Here is a 12,806-nt window from a genome sequence, read left to right as displayed (position 1 = left end):
CAAGACAAGGCTGGGAGTTTTTATGCTACTTGAATTAAAAATTTTGCCTTATAAATGGGCACTCTATTATGATTACAATTACAATAGTATCAGCATATTTTAAGGTGTCTATGTTCTGCATTTTAGCAAGTAATTTAAGATTTATACCAGAATCATTAGTCAAATAGATTGGCATTGTTTGCATTGTTCTTCTATGTAAGAAAAATGGACACATGATGGCTGTAAGTGCCTTAAACTTTTAAATCAATAATGTGACTTTTGAATAACCTTGTGTTAGCATTTCTGACTCTTGAAACTCTTGGTGAGCCACTGTTAGTAGTAATTATTTCCTCCTGTCATCTGCTTCTTTCCCTGTGAAGGATTTAGAATGTTGTGAGATTTGTGGTGAAAAAGCCAAACTACCTCCTTACAGGTAGAAGAGCAAATTGCCCTATTCTTTGTCTTCCAGCTTTCACAATTGAGAGATACTTCATTGGAGGTTTCTTCTCAGCCTTATGATAAATGTTACATAATTATATAACCTAACCCCATTTTCATGTTTGTTCTGTATTAACATCTTTATTTCCAAGAATGGAAAGAAAGTGCTATCCAGTAATACATGACAAAACAAGACCAAAAAAACCACCTTTTTTATATTATTTTGAACTGTGAATATGAATATCAATTAGGACTTTTCATTTTAATATTTTTAAAAGAACTGTTGTCAAAACAAGCAGTTTTGGGGGAAATATTTAATTTCCAATGAAATGTGTGTATTTTAAAAATCAAGACATTTTAAATAATTTTAAAAATTTGTTTAAGCATTTTCAAAGGAAATTTTTTCATGGCTTAAACTGTATAGGGTGGGAAAGATGATTTATACTTAACTCTAGTGATTACTTTGTAAAATGGTAAACATTTTCCTTCATTCTTTGGAAAATGCATGAATGAACAATCATTTTAGAACACAGATGTAAAACTAGTTACTCTGCAGAAGATGCCTTCAGTCAAAAAATGGCTGAGAGCTCATTGCAGAAATGGCATTCTTAATAGAACTACACTGGCAATTTAGATCAACTCTAACTTCTAATTTACATCTCCCTGTCTAAAAAGATGCATTTCAAGCAGCCCATGATTATTCTCTGAGGAACTGTGACTTGATGAGGATACTGCTCTGGTACAGTGCCCATCTGCAGTTTGAAGTTGAGCGGTTGCTACTGTCAGACTTTAAGCTTATCTTGAGACATCATGGTGAGATCTTCACAGCTCTGGAGATGTGAAAAAGAGAGGAAGAAGATATGGAGAGGGGTGAAAAGACATTACAACAGCATCCCCACTCTCCTAGGCCCTAAGCAATAGACTTGTGGACTGGGAACACGCTGATCTGTGTTGCTGAGCATATGAATGTGCCTAGAGTCAGTCTTTTTGTTATTTCAAAGACAAATATTCTCCTTCAGAAGAGTTTTCTTCTTCTAGTAATTTCCCTTCTACATTGCTCTACATTTTACATTGCTTTACCCTTTCTATGGGACATGAGAACTTGTGACATTTCTTCTTGACCTGCTCAGGTCAGCGCAAAGTTACCTGAAGAACCACCAGGTAAAAATGATCATTAATTATTACTTGCAAGACTGAAATTTAGAGACAGGAGTAAATTGATTGATAGATTGACTGATTGACAGAGACCCTTGGGAGTCAGTCCTAAAGAGCAAAGGAGTCCAGGAAGAATGGATGTGCTTTAAAAAGGAAATTGTTAAATATTTAGGAACAGGCTGTCTCATATGCAGGAAGATAAGTCATTAGGGAAAAAGGCCAACCTGGTTAATATTATGCCTGATCTCAGGAAAAAAAGAGTCTCTTTTTTCTGGAAGGAGGGACAGGTAACTTGGGAGGTCTACCAGTTCATGTACGGAGAAGATAAGAACAGCCAAAGCCTTACTAGAACCTGATTGGCCTTTACTTTTAAAGAAAATGAAAAATTTTCTATAAATACTTTTGAAGTAAATGGAACGTCAAAGAGTGTCTCCATTGCTTGTTGAATGTGAAGGGTAGTGTAGTGACAGGGAATGAGAGAAAGGCAGAGGTACTTAACGCCTTCTTTTTCTCAGTCATCAATATCAAGACCAGTTTTCCTCATGATAGCCAGCTCCTTGAGCACGAAGTTGGTGATGGGGAAATGAGTGACAGCCCCACAATCCAGGAGGAGATGGTTATTGTATTGCTATGCTAATTAGAGGTGCACAAGTCTATGTGTCCTGGTGGGATCCACGCCACAGGAGTAAGAGAACTGGTGAAAGAACCAAAACACATTCAATCACCTGCAAGCAGTCCTGGTTAACTGGAGAAGTTTCAGCTGACTAGAAATTAGCGCATGTAACACTTGTCTACAAGAAGGATCAGAAGGATGATCTGGAGAGCCACAGGCCTGTCACTCTAACCTCAGTTTCGGGCAATTTATAGAAAACATTATCCTGAGTGCTGTTATGCAGGACAATCAAGAGATCAAGCCCAGATGACATGGATTGATGAAAGGCAGGTTGTGGTTGGCCAGATGGATCACCTTCCATGACAAAGTGACCCGCTTAGAATATGAAGAGAAGCCTGTGCATGTCATCTATCTAGACTTCAATAAAGCATTTGATACAGTCTGCCAAAGTATCCTTCCAGAAAAACTGGCTTGGATGGGTACACTAGGGTAAAAAGTAGCTGTTCTTCTGGGGCCTGAGAGTGGTGAGTGGAGCTAAATCCAGCTGATGGCCAGTCACTAGTGATGTTCCACACAGCTGTGTTTTGGGGTCAGTATTGTCTAACACTTATTGATGGTCTGGGCATGGGAATTGAATGAACCCTCATTAAATTTGCAGATGATATCGAGTTGGGTGGGGTGTTGGTTTGCTTGAGGGCAGGAAGGCTCTGCAGAGGCTCAATCAGTTGGCTGAGGACAACTGCAGGAGGTTCAACAAGGCAAAGTGCTGTGTCTTGTACTGGGGTTGCAGCAGCCCCTGTGCAGTGCTACAATCTTGGGGTGAGGCGGCTCGAGAGCTGCTCTTCAGAAAGGAACTTGGGGGCTGCTCTTTGAACATGAGCCAGCAGTGTGCCCAGGTGGCCAAGAAGGGCAGTGGCATCCTGGCCTGTGTCTAGAACGGCGTGGCCAGCAGGACGAGGGCAGTGATCGTGCCCCGGTACCGGGCACTGGGGAGGCCTCACCTCAAGTCTGTGCTCAGTTCTGGGCCCCTCACTTTAAAAGGGACACTGAGGGGCTGGAGCCTGTCCAGCGAAGGGCAGCGAGGCTCCTGAAAAGACTGTAGAACACCTCTCATGAGGGACAGCTGGGGGAGCTGGGGTTGTTTACCCTCAAAAAGAGGAGGCTCAGGGAGACCTCATTGCTTTTTGCAGCTCCCTGTAAGGAGATTGAGGTGAGTCAGGGCCTGTATCTGCTACAGTGCCTGCAGAAAGAGGGCAAGAGGAAATGGCCTCAGGCTGAGACAAGGGAGAGTCAGATTAGATACTAGAAAAGAATTGTCACTGTTAGGGTGGTCATGGATTGGAATTGGTTGCCCAGGGACTCCACCCACCATCTCTGGAGGTGTTCAAGAGGCATCTGGATCTGGTGTTTGGTGATGTGGTTTCATGTTTTTGGGGTTACAGTGATAATGCTGGGTTGATGGTTGCACATAAGGTCTCTTTAAGGTCTCTCCCAACCTTGACCATTCTATGACTCTGTGATTTTTGGAGGAGAAGAAGGTACAAAAAAGAAAATAAAATTAATCTGCCAGAGCTTCAGCTGTTGCAAACTGGAAAACCTTCAGCGAAAGCTATCACACTTCAAGTCTGAGGACTGGATTTTGGGAATTGCATTTTTGTTTGTGCATTTTTCTGCTTGAGTTTTGCACCAATATGAAGAAAAAGGGAGGGTTTAAATACTGTGCTTGTCTCTGGTATACTCATCTCACTTCTCTTATTAGTGCTCATAACACTTTAGATAGACAAAATTCTGCTCTATGAAAGCACAAATTCCATTAGTAACTGAGCAGTTTGTATCCAACAGCAGTGCTTATTATGGTGACACATAATTAGAGAACTGAACCCAGAGATGTGCCAGCTTGTTCTCTAAAGTTGGTATGGTATCAAAACAAGTGAAACAAGTGAACTTATATAAAAAAAGATAGTAAAAAATCAAGTTTAGGCTTTTTGAAGGACTTCCAATTAAACACACATCATGAAGGAAGACATGAGAACTACTTTTTTTCCCCTAGAAAAATCAGTGCAGTGCAGAATCTGTTCTTCGCTTAAAATCACAGAACAGTTTGGGTTGGAAGGGCCCTTAAAATTAAATTTATTCCAACCCATCTGCCATTGGAAGTGACATCTTTTCCTAGACCAGGTTGCTCAGAGCCCCATTCAGCCTGGCCACAAACACTTCCAGGAATAAGGCATCCACAACTTCTCTAGACAACCTGTGACAGCTCTGCACCCCTTTCATGGTAAAGAATTTCTTTCTAATATTTAATACAAACTTATTCTGTCTCAGCTGGAAGACTTTCCCCCATGACCCATCACTACAATCTCTTGTAAGAAGTCCCTCCCCTTTCTTGCAGGTCACCTTCAGGTATAGAAGGCTGTAATTAGGCCACCTTGAAATATTTTCTTTTCCAGGCTATGCAAACCCAGTTCTTTCAGACTTTCCTCATAGGAGGCTGGCTCCATTCTTCTAACCAAGTTACTCTAAGAGCAACTTGGTGGTTCTCCTTTGCACTAGCTTCAACAGGTTGATGTGCTTCCCTTTTCCACTGATGTGGTCCCTGCATCATAGCAGATAATATGCTAGGGACAGAATACATTATGGTGATTTTTCCAGTATTTTTCTAGCATAGTTCATTTTATTACAGGACTTAAACTGCTCATCAAGACAAATGAATTGGAAATAAGAAATTTTATAAGCATATAAACCCAAAGATGTATAAGGTGCATCTGTGAGATGGTGGAAATTTCTCATCTTTTGTTGGACTCTTTGTACTCCCATCAATCAGTATTTCATCTCTCTTACTGTGGATATACTGACAGTCCTGGAGGCCAGACTGGCTGTCTTGAAGGCCAGCTGGGTATTAAATAACAATATAATTTGCCCACTATTATTGCTGAACTGCTTTTCAAGTGAGCTGTGTCCAGCAATATTTGTTTTGAAGTCTGTTTTCAGCCAATCTTCTAAGATTTACAAAAGTCCTGGAAAATCAACATTTCTTTTTATTGAGCTTTTAGCAGAGTCTGAAACCTTCCTGAACTGTTACTGAAAAATGTGATCAATCCACTCAAATTGTACTCATTAGCAACAAGCTCTAAGAGCTGTAACGCATCCCCTCTGCGGCCCAGAAGTGACTGAGGTACTGTACACCTAGCACTTTGGAAGCTGTAACTCCATACCTTGTATTAATAATTAACTCAGGCTTCTCTGGGACAATAATGCCTGGTCCCCTGAAACATTTATTAGTTCTTGCATCTGTAATTCAATTAATAAGCTTTCTCTAAAGCTTCTTTAAATTCACAGTTAGCTAGTGGGGGACACTTTGGCCTATCTTGTGATACAGATAATTTACCTTTAACACATGATCCCAGTGATTACAAAGCTTGGTTTTGTTGGTCTGCGTTGTTTTTGACACATCCTCATGTTTGTGAAATCACAATCCTTCCAAGTGGGCATGAGTATGTATATATGTACTTCTGGGTTTTGTTGTGGTTTCTAAAGTATTTCTAAAACTTGCCCATTCTTCCTGTTATTTATAGCCCATAAATAAGAAATAAGAAAAAGCACATAAATAGTATTTCTAAATATAGAAATACTAATAGCACATAAAGTATTTCTAAAATTTGGCCATTCTTCCTGTTATTTATAGCACATAAATAAGAAATGGAGGAAAGGACAACATTTGACAGAAATCCACAGGGTTGTACAAATAGAGGTATTTCATATAGATAGTTTAGATATCAAGGTAGAAACCCTAATTAAGTAATCTGTTGAACTATATTTAACAAGAACATTTGTCACAGACATAGAAAGGACATAGCAAGCCTGGTCCCTGACTGAATGGTGCCAAGTTGATGCTGAACTTTTAAGGTCAGGAGGTTTAAGTAACTTTCAAACAGAAGTCAGGAGTAAGTACTCAGTGGAGTAATTAGTTAGTGAAATAATCTGCTGCAGAGATGGTGGGGGAAGAAAAGCTGAGGACAGAATGAACGCATACTCTGTTTGATTCCAGTATCATAAGCAATATAAAAATGTTATTTAGAATGATATTGGTAAAACTACCAAAATGTAAGATATGCCTGTAGAACATCAAAGGTAACTTGATATCTTTTATTCTAACAGTGAAAGAATACTTCCACTATTCTTTCACAATGTAATTTCTTTTTTTTTTTAATAATTTTTCAATTTTTGTAACAATAATACAAAACAATTTAGATTGGAAAAGAATCTTATGATCATTGAGTCCAGCCATTAACAAAGCACTGTCAAGTCCATCTCTAGTCCAAGTTCCTCATCATGACATTTACACATTTTTTTAAGACCTCCGGGGATGGTATTTCCCGGGCAGCCTGTTTCCATGCTTGACAACCTTTTGGTGAAGAAATTTTTTGTAGTATCCAATCTAAACCTCCCCTGAAACAATTTGAGAGTGTTGCTTGTCCTGTCACTTGTACCTGGAAGAAGACACTGATTCCGCCTTCACTACAACCTCCTTCGAGGAGGCAAACTGACTGAGGGTGCCCTTGATCCCCTCCTCCAGGTCATCAACAGAGCAGGACTGTCCTCAGTACTGAGCCCTGGAGAACATTGCTGCAACTGGATGACAGATTGATTTAACTCTATTCACCACTACTCTTTGGCCATATAGCATGTGTTACTCTTTCATTAATTATGTTGTGATTATTAACTATGTGATGATTTTGGCCATTACTTCACAAGAATTGGAAACATTATTGCCACCATTTTTAATGCATGTTGGAAACATCTTCTTTTCATGGTCAGCATGCATTAATGGTCAATGCATTAATGCCAGCAATTCTATTAATAAAAAAAATAATTAAAATGTGTTGTTATTAAACCAGAGTAAATTCAGTGTAAATGAAAATGAAAATGATACTGCAAGTCCACCGTTTGGACTTAGCTGACTTCTTTTGGCATTTATACAACAAACTTGTTAGTATGGGAAAGCAATCTACTAAGAAAGTGAAAAAAGTTTCTTCATGCTTCTATGATGAAACATGAAAATATCTTCATAAATATTATACACATTTGGATCAAACAGTTTTTTTGGTCCAGTCTTTCTTGTGCAACTCAGTTGACTGCACTTGTAACCTCTCAGTAAGAAATGGTTGTTAGTGATGCAATGATGAACTTTGTCCAATGCAGGGAAACTGAATGAAAATCACTGAAAATTAGGTTATAAAACATTTAGGAATGATGGGGTGCAAGGAGAGAGGAAATTTCAGCCACTGGCAAAGCAGAATCCAGGGAAGCATTCAAGAGCACAAGCAGCATAAGATCTGTAGGTTCCAAGCACTGCGTTCAAAAAGCAATTTTTTGGTTTGTCTTAGAGAAAAAGCTTAAATACTGATGACACTTGAAAGATTGCTTGAGAGGGGTCCAGGAGGCAGATGAGGATAAGAAAAATTAGTTTTAGTGGAAAACCTTACAGAATAAATTTAAAACAAGTCAAGAAGGGGTTCAAGATAAATATTTTTTAGGAATTTGATTGTGGAAAATTCCTTCCTGTTTCGGCTTAGCTTTATTTTATATCAGAACAACTTTGTAGAGAGCTTGAGTGTTTCACCTATAGATAGATGTTAAAAGTACTCATATAGGCTATCAAGGATTTTTTAATGCATTTACTGCTGTTTTCACATTATGTCCTTAAATTTCTAACTTATTGCTTCACTCTGAAAAAAACCCCAACTTAAAATTTGAAAATTTCGTATTCTTCAGCATAACATAATTAGTGACTGAAAACACAAGTTTTCTACTTTGGAGGTTTTGATTTCATAAAATTTTCATGAACAAGCCTGAATTACCCAGTGATAGAAGCGATAGTAGAATATAGTATGCTGACCTGGGAGATTGATAGGTGTGCAGTTTATTGAGTCTTCCTGCTTTTATGGCACTATTCCAGTGCTGTCTGCTGAATTTAGGAGGAAGCTGCCATCTGCTGTCAGGACACCCTTATATCTCTTGACAGAGCAGTAAGATTTTGGATCATTAGGCTTGGGTTTAAAGGTGACCCTCAGACACAGGTTTCCTGGAGCTGAGCTAATCTGTTTTTTATTACTTACTTGGAAGGGCTGAAATGTAATTGTAGATTTTTCTGAGAATCAAAACGAAAAAATTACGTGAGCAGTATGTTGTAAAATCTCTAGAGGACTCAGAGTGGCTTGGAAAAGAAAGAATCCCCAATCAGTGTCAGTGCTAGCTAAATACAGAAAGATCAGACTTAAAAGATCAGTGTACAAATGTGATCTAGAAGCACAGGATTGGAAATAAAGGATCTACACCCTTAAAAGGACGCCGACTTGATCCTCACGAAACATGTTTGATGTGATGAATAGGTGGGCTCTGTGGCTGTGGGAGTGCCAGGGTATTTTTATCTTTTCTAATCTGAATCTTTGCTTTATTTGTGGTATAGAGAGCGGAAAAAAGTGATTAGATTAACATTCATAATTTCAAATGTTGGGAAAAGGCGTGCAAAAGTCCTGAGAAGGTCAGGTGGACTTGCACTGGCCCCTTTCACCAGCAGGGTTTGGGGGAAAGCTCTTGGAAGGGGAGAGTGCTCAGACTCTCAAGTAAGGAAAGCTGTCAATGACTGAAAATTAAATTCAATAACTCGATTTTGCACTTATGTGTACTTATTTGGATCCTTGGTACTGCAAGATGAAGCAATTTTTGCAGTGGATGTCTAAGTTGTGAAAGGCTTTGATAGATCTTCAGACTGAAGATTACCCTAAGCATTTGCAGTGACTAAAAATACACAGTTACTTTTATAGACGTTGAGATTTTTAACCATTGAATTAGAAAAGTTATGTCATGGCTAATGGCCATCTTCTCATGTAATTTTAGTTCTCCTTTATCTCAACTACACTGCTATACTGTCATTAGTGCTGCCAGATTTTGCAGTTTGACACTATGTTTTTCCTTGTATAAAGTATATGAGCAGAAAATATAAGCATGATAATTAATTTCACTTGGTAAACCTATGTGTAACAGCTCTGGAAAGAAAGAAAAGTGCTTCAACATCAGTATGCATCACAATTAGTATTTTCCCAATAGTCTACCTTCTCCCAGGTGCTTTGTGCAATACAATATAATAATAATAAACATAATATAGAGTGCTTTGAAGTTATACAGTGCAGCAACAAAACAGTTTACAGCATTATGAGTACACTGAGAGTTAAGAATCCTGAGTCTGTTTTCCAGTTGTTAAGAACATTCAGCCTTTAGAGCACATTTTCTCAGGAGGGACATAGTGGAAAGTCATACATGGAAGTTGGATTAAATGGAAGAAACATTAGAATGCGCTTGATCTCATCTCTTTATTGTTTTAATCCATGGACTTAATGCATTTTAAAAAGAGTTTAAAATTCTTCCTTTCATCTTTATATTATTTACATTATATCTCTATAGGCAAAATTTTAGCCTTTTGAGGACCAGTGAAGCTGTGTTTCAAAGAAATTACTCTGGGAATGGTACATCTAGAGAAGATACATACAGAAATTCAGAACGGCTAAATTAAATATAGTATTGAGAAGGGTGGGCAAAGGGAACCAAAGCTCTAGTGTACACATCTCTCTCCCAACCTGGGAATGCATCCGAAGCTGAGAACACAGAGGGGAGAGGTTCAAAGGTATCCAAAGCATGACTAAGACACAAAAGAGATCAAATGTTGGTAATTTAAACAGTAATTCTCTTTTATTCACTATCAAAGAAGAGAGCAAGGAAGAAATTAGAAGAGTAGGAAAAAGTGAAGGATTACAAAAAGCAAGAAAGGTGATCACCACCAAAAACCCCCAGTGTCCCATGAAGATCCTTCTTTCTTTGTTGGAATAACTGTCGGAATAACAAGAATAACTGTTTGGGCATCACATAAATGGGCAGCAGCTGAACTGCAAAAGTCAGTTTACTGACTTACTGTGAATAAACATATTTAGTAACCTTGACTGGACATAGGCAAATCTGAGAGCTCCAAACATGTTTGTATTAGGTCAGGACAATGAACTTGCTTGTATTTTTGCATTATATATACATTACATATAGTGTCTTCTGCAAAATACAAAACCACTGAGCTTTCAGTTTCAAACATTACTAAGGTAACAAGATTCTATAAAATTCTATGAGGAATAAAAAAATTACAGTAATATGAGAGAGACAATATAAAATTTACTATAACATAATCTATATCTCTCTTTTGCCTTCATTTTCCAGGGAAGCACAGCTTTTTGTTGAGAAGTTTGAAGGTGCTCTTGGAAAAGGAAAAGGAAAAAAATTCTATGCATACAAAGTGATGATGACCAAGGTAAACTGATTGTTTCACTAACTTGCTGTAAAGCTAATGGAAAGCCTTCTCGAGATTATTGCCATGGGTAGTCATCTTCCACAGTAGTGTTCCTTGTCTCTCTATGGATTTTAAACTTTTATTTTCACAGCTCTTGCATGAAAATATTTCTAATGAAAGCTTATGGTTTGATTTTTAAAACTTGTCATCAAAACAAAAATCAGATGTTTTGCAGCAGTTTGCAAGGGTTCAATATCTTGTGAGAGCTAATTAATCTTGGTGTGGATTGGTATTTGTGTGGACTGAAGCCAAAGCTCAGTTTTTCCCTTGAGACAGCCCTCTGTAAAAGACAAAAAAAAAGAAAGAGAGAAAGAGAAAGAGAAAGAGAAAGAGAAAGAGAAAGAGAAAGAGAAAGAGAGAAGTAAAAAAGAAAAAAGAAAAAAGAAAAAGAAAAAGAAAAAGAAAAAGAAAAAGAAAAAGAAAAAGAAAAAGAAAAAGAAAAAGAAAAAGAAAAAGAAAAAGAAAAAAGAGAAAAAAGAAAAAAAGAAAAAATATTGTCAGGAAAGGAAGTGATTAGATAATAATTCTTGTGGTAGAAATAGGAACATCACACAAATCCAGTAGAAGACATTAAAATAAACAAAAGGAGATGGCTTTTCACAGACAATTACTTTGTGGACTCAGCCAATGGGTTTTGTGGATGATTAAGGGGTTACATTAGCTCAAGAAGAACTGAGCATCTGGGCACTGAGATGATGCTGTGGGTTTTTTTATTTTTTTCTTTTCTGTGACTCTTTCTAGAAATGGATGAAATTTCAAAGAGATTTTGAAAATTTTAAGACAGCCTGCATACCCTGGGAAATGAAAATTAAGGAGATTGAAAGTAAGTAAGTAAAAATAGGACCTAGCATCACATTTGATGTCTGCCAAATAATATTTTTTTTAGTATATGCATCTGTATTCAATATATAGTTTAAAATCAATGAGTATTTATTTTTTCACTAATATTTGTTGAGCTTGATAATGTAATTAGTAGAAAATTTTCTTTAGAGGGTATCACTTTACAGATAAAAATTGTCACTATACAGGTAGCAGTTAAAGAGCCAGTGTTGAAATTAATCCTAGAAAAGTGTAATTGGGATTTAGCCATTCACTTTATTCACCTTCACTTTATTTTGTCTGTATTTATTTTATACAGATTATACTATATAGGCTATACTGCAATTATTTCAATTATTTCTGCCACTTTTTTCCACTGCCTTGAGCTTCATATAAGTTGTCTTTCTCTCATTGTCAGCCACACAATAAAACACAGAGAGAACAGTATTGGTCTTGGATGCCGCATATATAAACGAGGCAATGTAGTTAGTACTATGGGTATATTTGAGAATTGGGGTCTGTCACCATTCAGTTTTGTGTTGAAGCTCCAGTGATGAATTCAAACTCCAGCCCTTTATTTGAAGGAGATTGGACTTAAGTGCATGGTTACCTGAATGAAGATCTGCCACTTAGATTCCTTTTTACAACAAATGCTTCCCACTACATAAAGAGCCTTTCTCAGTTCAGTTTGACTCTTCCAGTCTCCCAGCAGTCTAGAAAGATCAAGTAAAAGCTTGAAGCACTGGGCTCCAGGTAGGCTCCCATCTTCAAGATGCAAATCCCTTCTAGAACAGGGAGACTGGCTTCAGAACAAAGGGCATCAAGCTCTGCTGTGCTGTACCCTCATGTGGACAATAGGTGAATCAGATGCTGGGGCTTTGATCTTTAAGAGAAAAGTTGACTAATGTATGAAATATTTATATTTAGAAAATATTAATGCTTATTTTCTTTACAGAAGAGTTACTCAGTATTATCTGTGCAAAAGGAATTTATGGGAATCACAGACCTGTGCTGGGACAGGGTGACTCCTATTCCACTGATGAAATTTATAAAATGCACACCAATCCTCATACCAATGCCTTGTGTGGTGAGGCTGTGAATGCAGGAACGATTGCTAAATTCTACTTAGAACTATTTCATTCATACACAGAACATATCGCACCTCAGAGAGGATTCAAAATACTGGTGAAACTTGGACCGGTTTTGTTCACAGCTAGTGCAGTCCATTTGTGACATTTTCCATGTTCACTGTTGGCAGGCCCCTGTTTGGACCTGCCCACTCTGAAAATGCAGCTGAGGGCAGTCATGGCTAAATTGTCCTCATCCACCGTTAAGCTTTTTACTTACCAGAGGTGTCTGTTTTTGCCTGATTGGTGAAAAAGAATAAAGCACATGACTGGTCTGTGCATT

At 37.8% G+C, this 12,806-nt stretch overlaps 1 protein-coding gene across 1 annotated transcript in view; it reads left to right on the top strand.

The window, feature by feature from the left end:
• TMC1 (transmembrane channel like 1) overlaps positions 1–12,806 on the top strand; it is a 56,355-nt gene that overhangs the window by 17,016 nt on the left and 26,533 nt on the right. Inside the window, exons 5-6 of the mRNA XM_038124934.1 lie at positions 10,448–10,538; positions 11,319–11,400. Coding sequence (XP_037980862.1) covers positions 10,448–10,538; positions 11,319–11,400 — 173 coding nt within the window. The remainder of the gene's footprint in view (positions 1–10,447; positions 10,539–11,318; positions 11,401–12,806) is intronic.

This window comes from Motacilla alba, chromosome Z, assembly GCF_015832195.1.
Source record: "Motacilla alba alba isolate MOTALB_02 chromosome Z, Motacilla_alba_V1.0_pri, whole genome shotgun sequence".
Lineage (NCBI taxonomy): Eukaryota > Metazoa > Chordata > Aves > Passeriformes > Motacillidae > Motacilla > Motacilla alba.
This window is presented reverse-complemented; position numbering and strand designations above follow the sequence as displayed.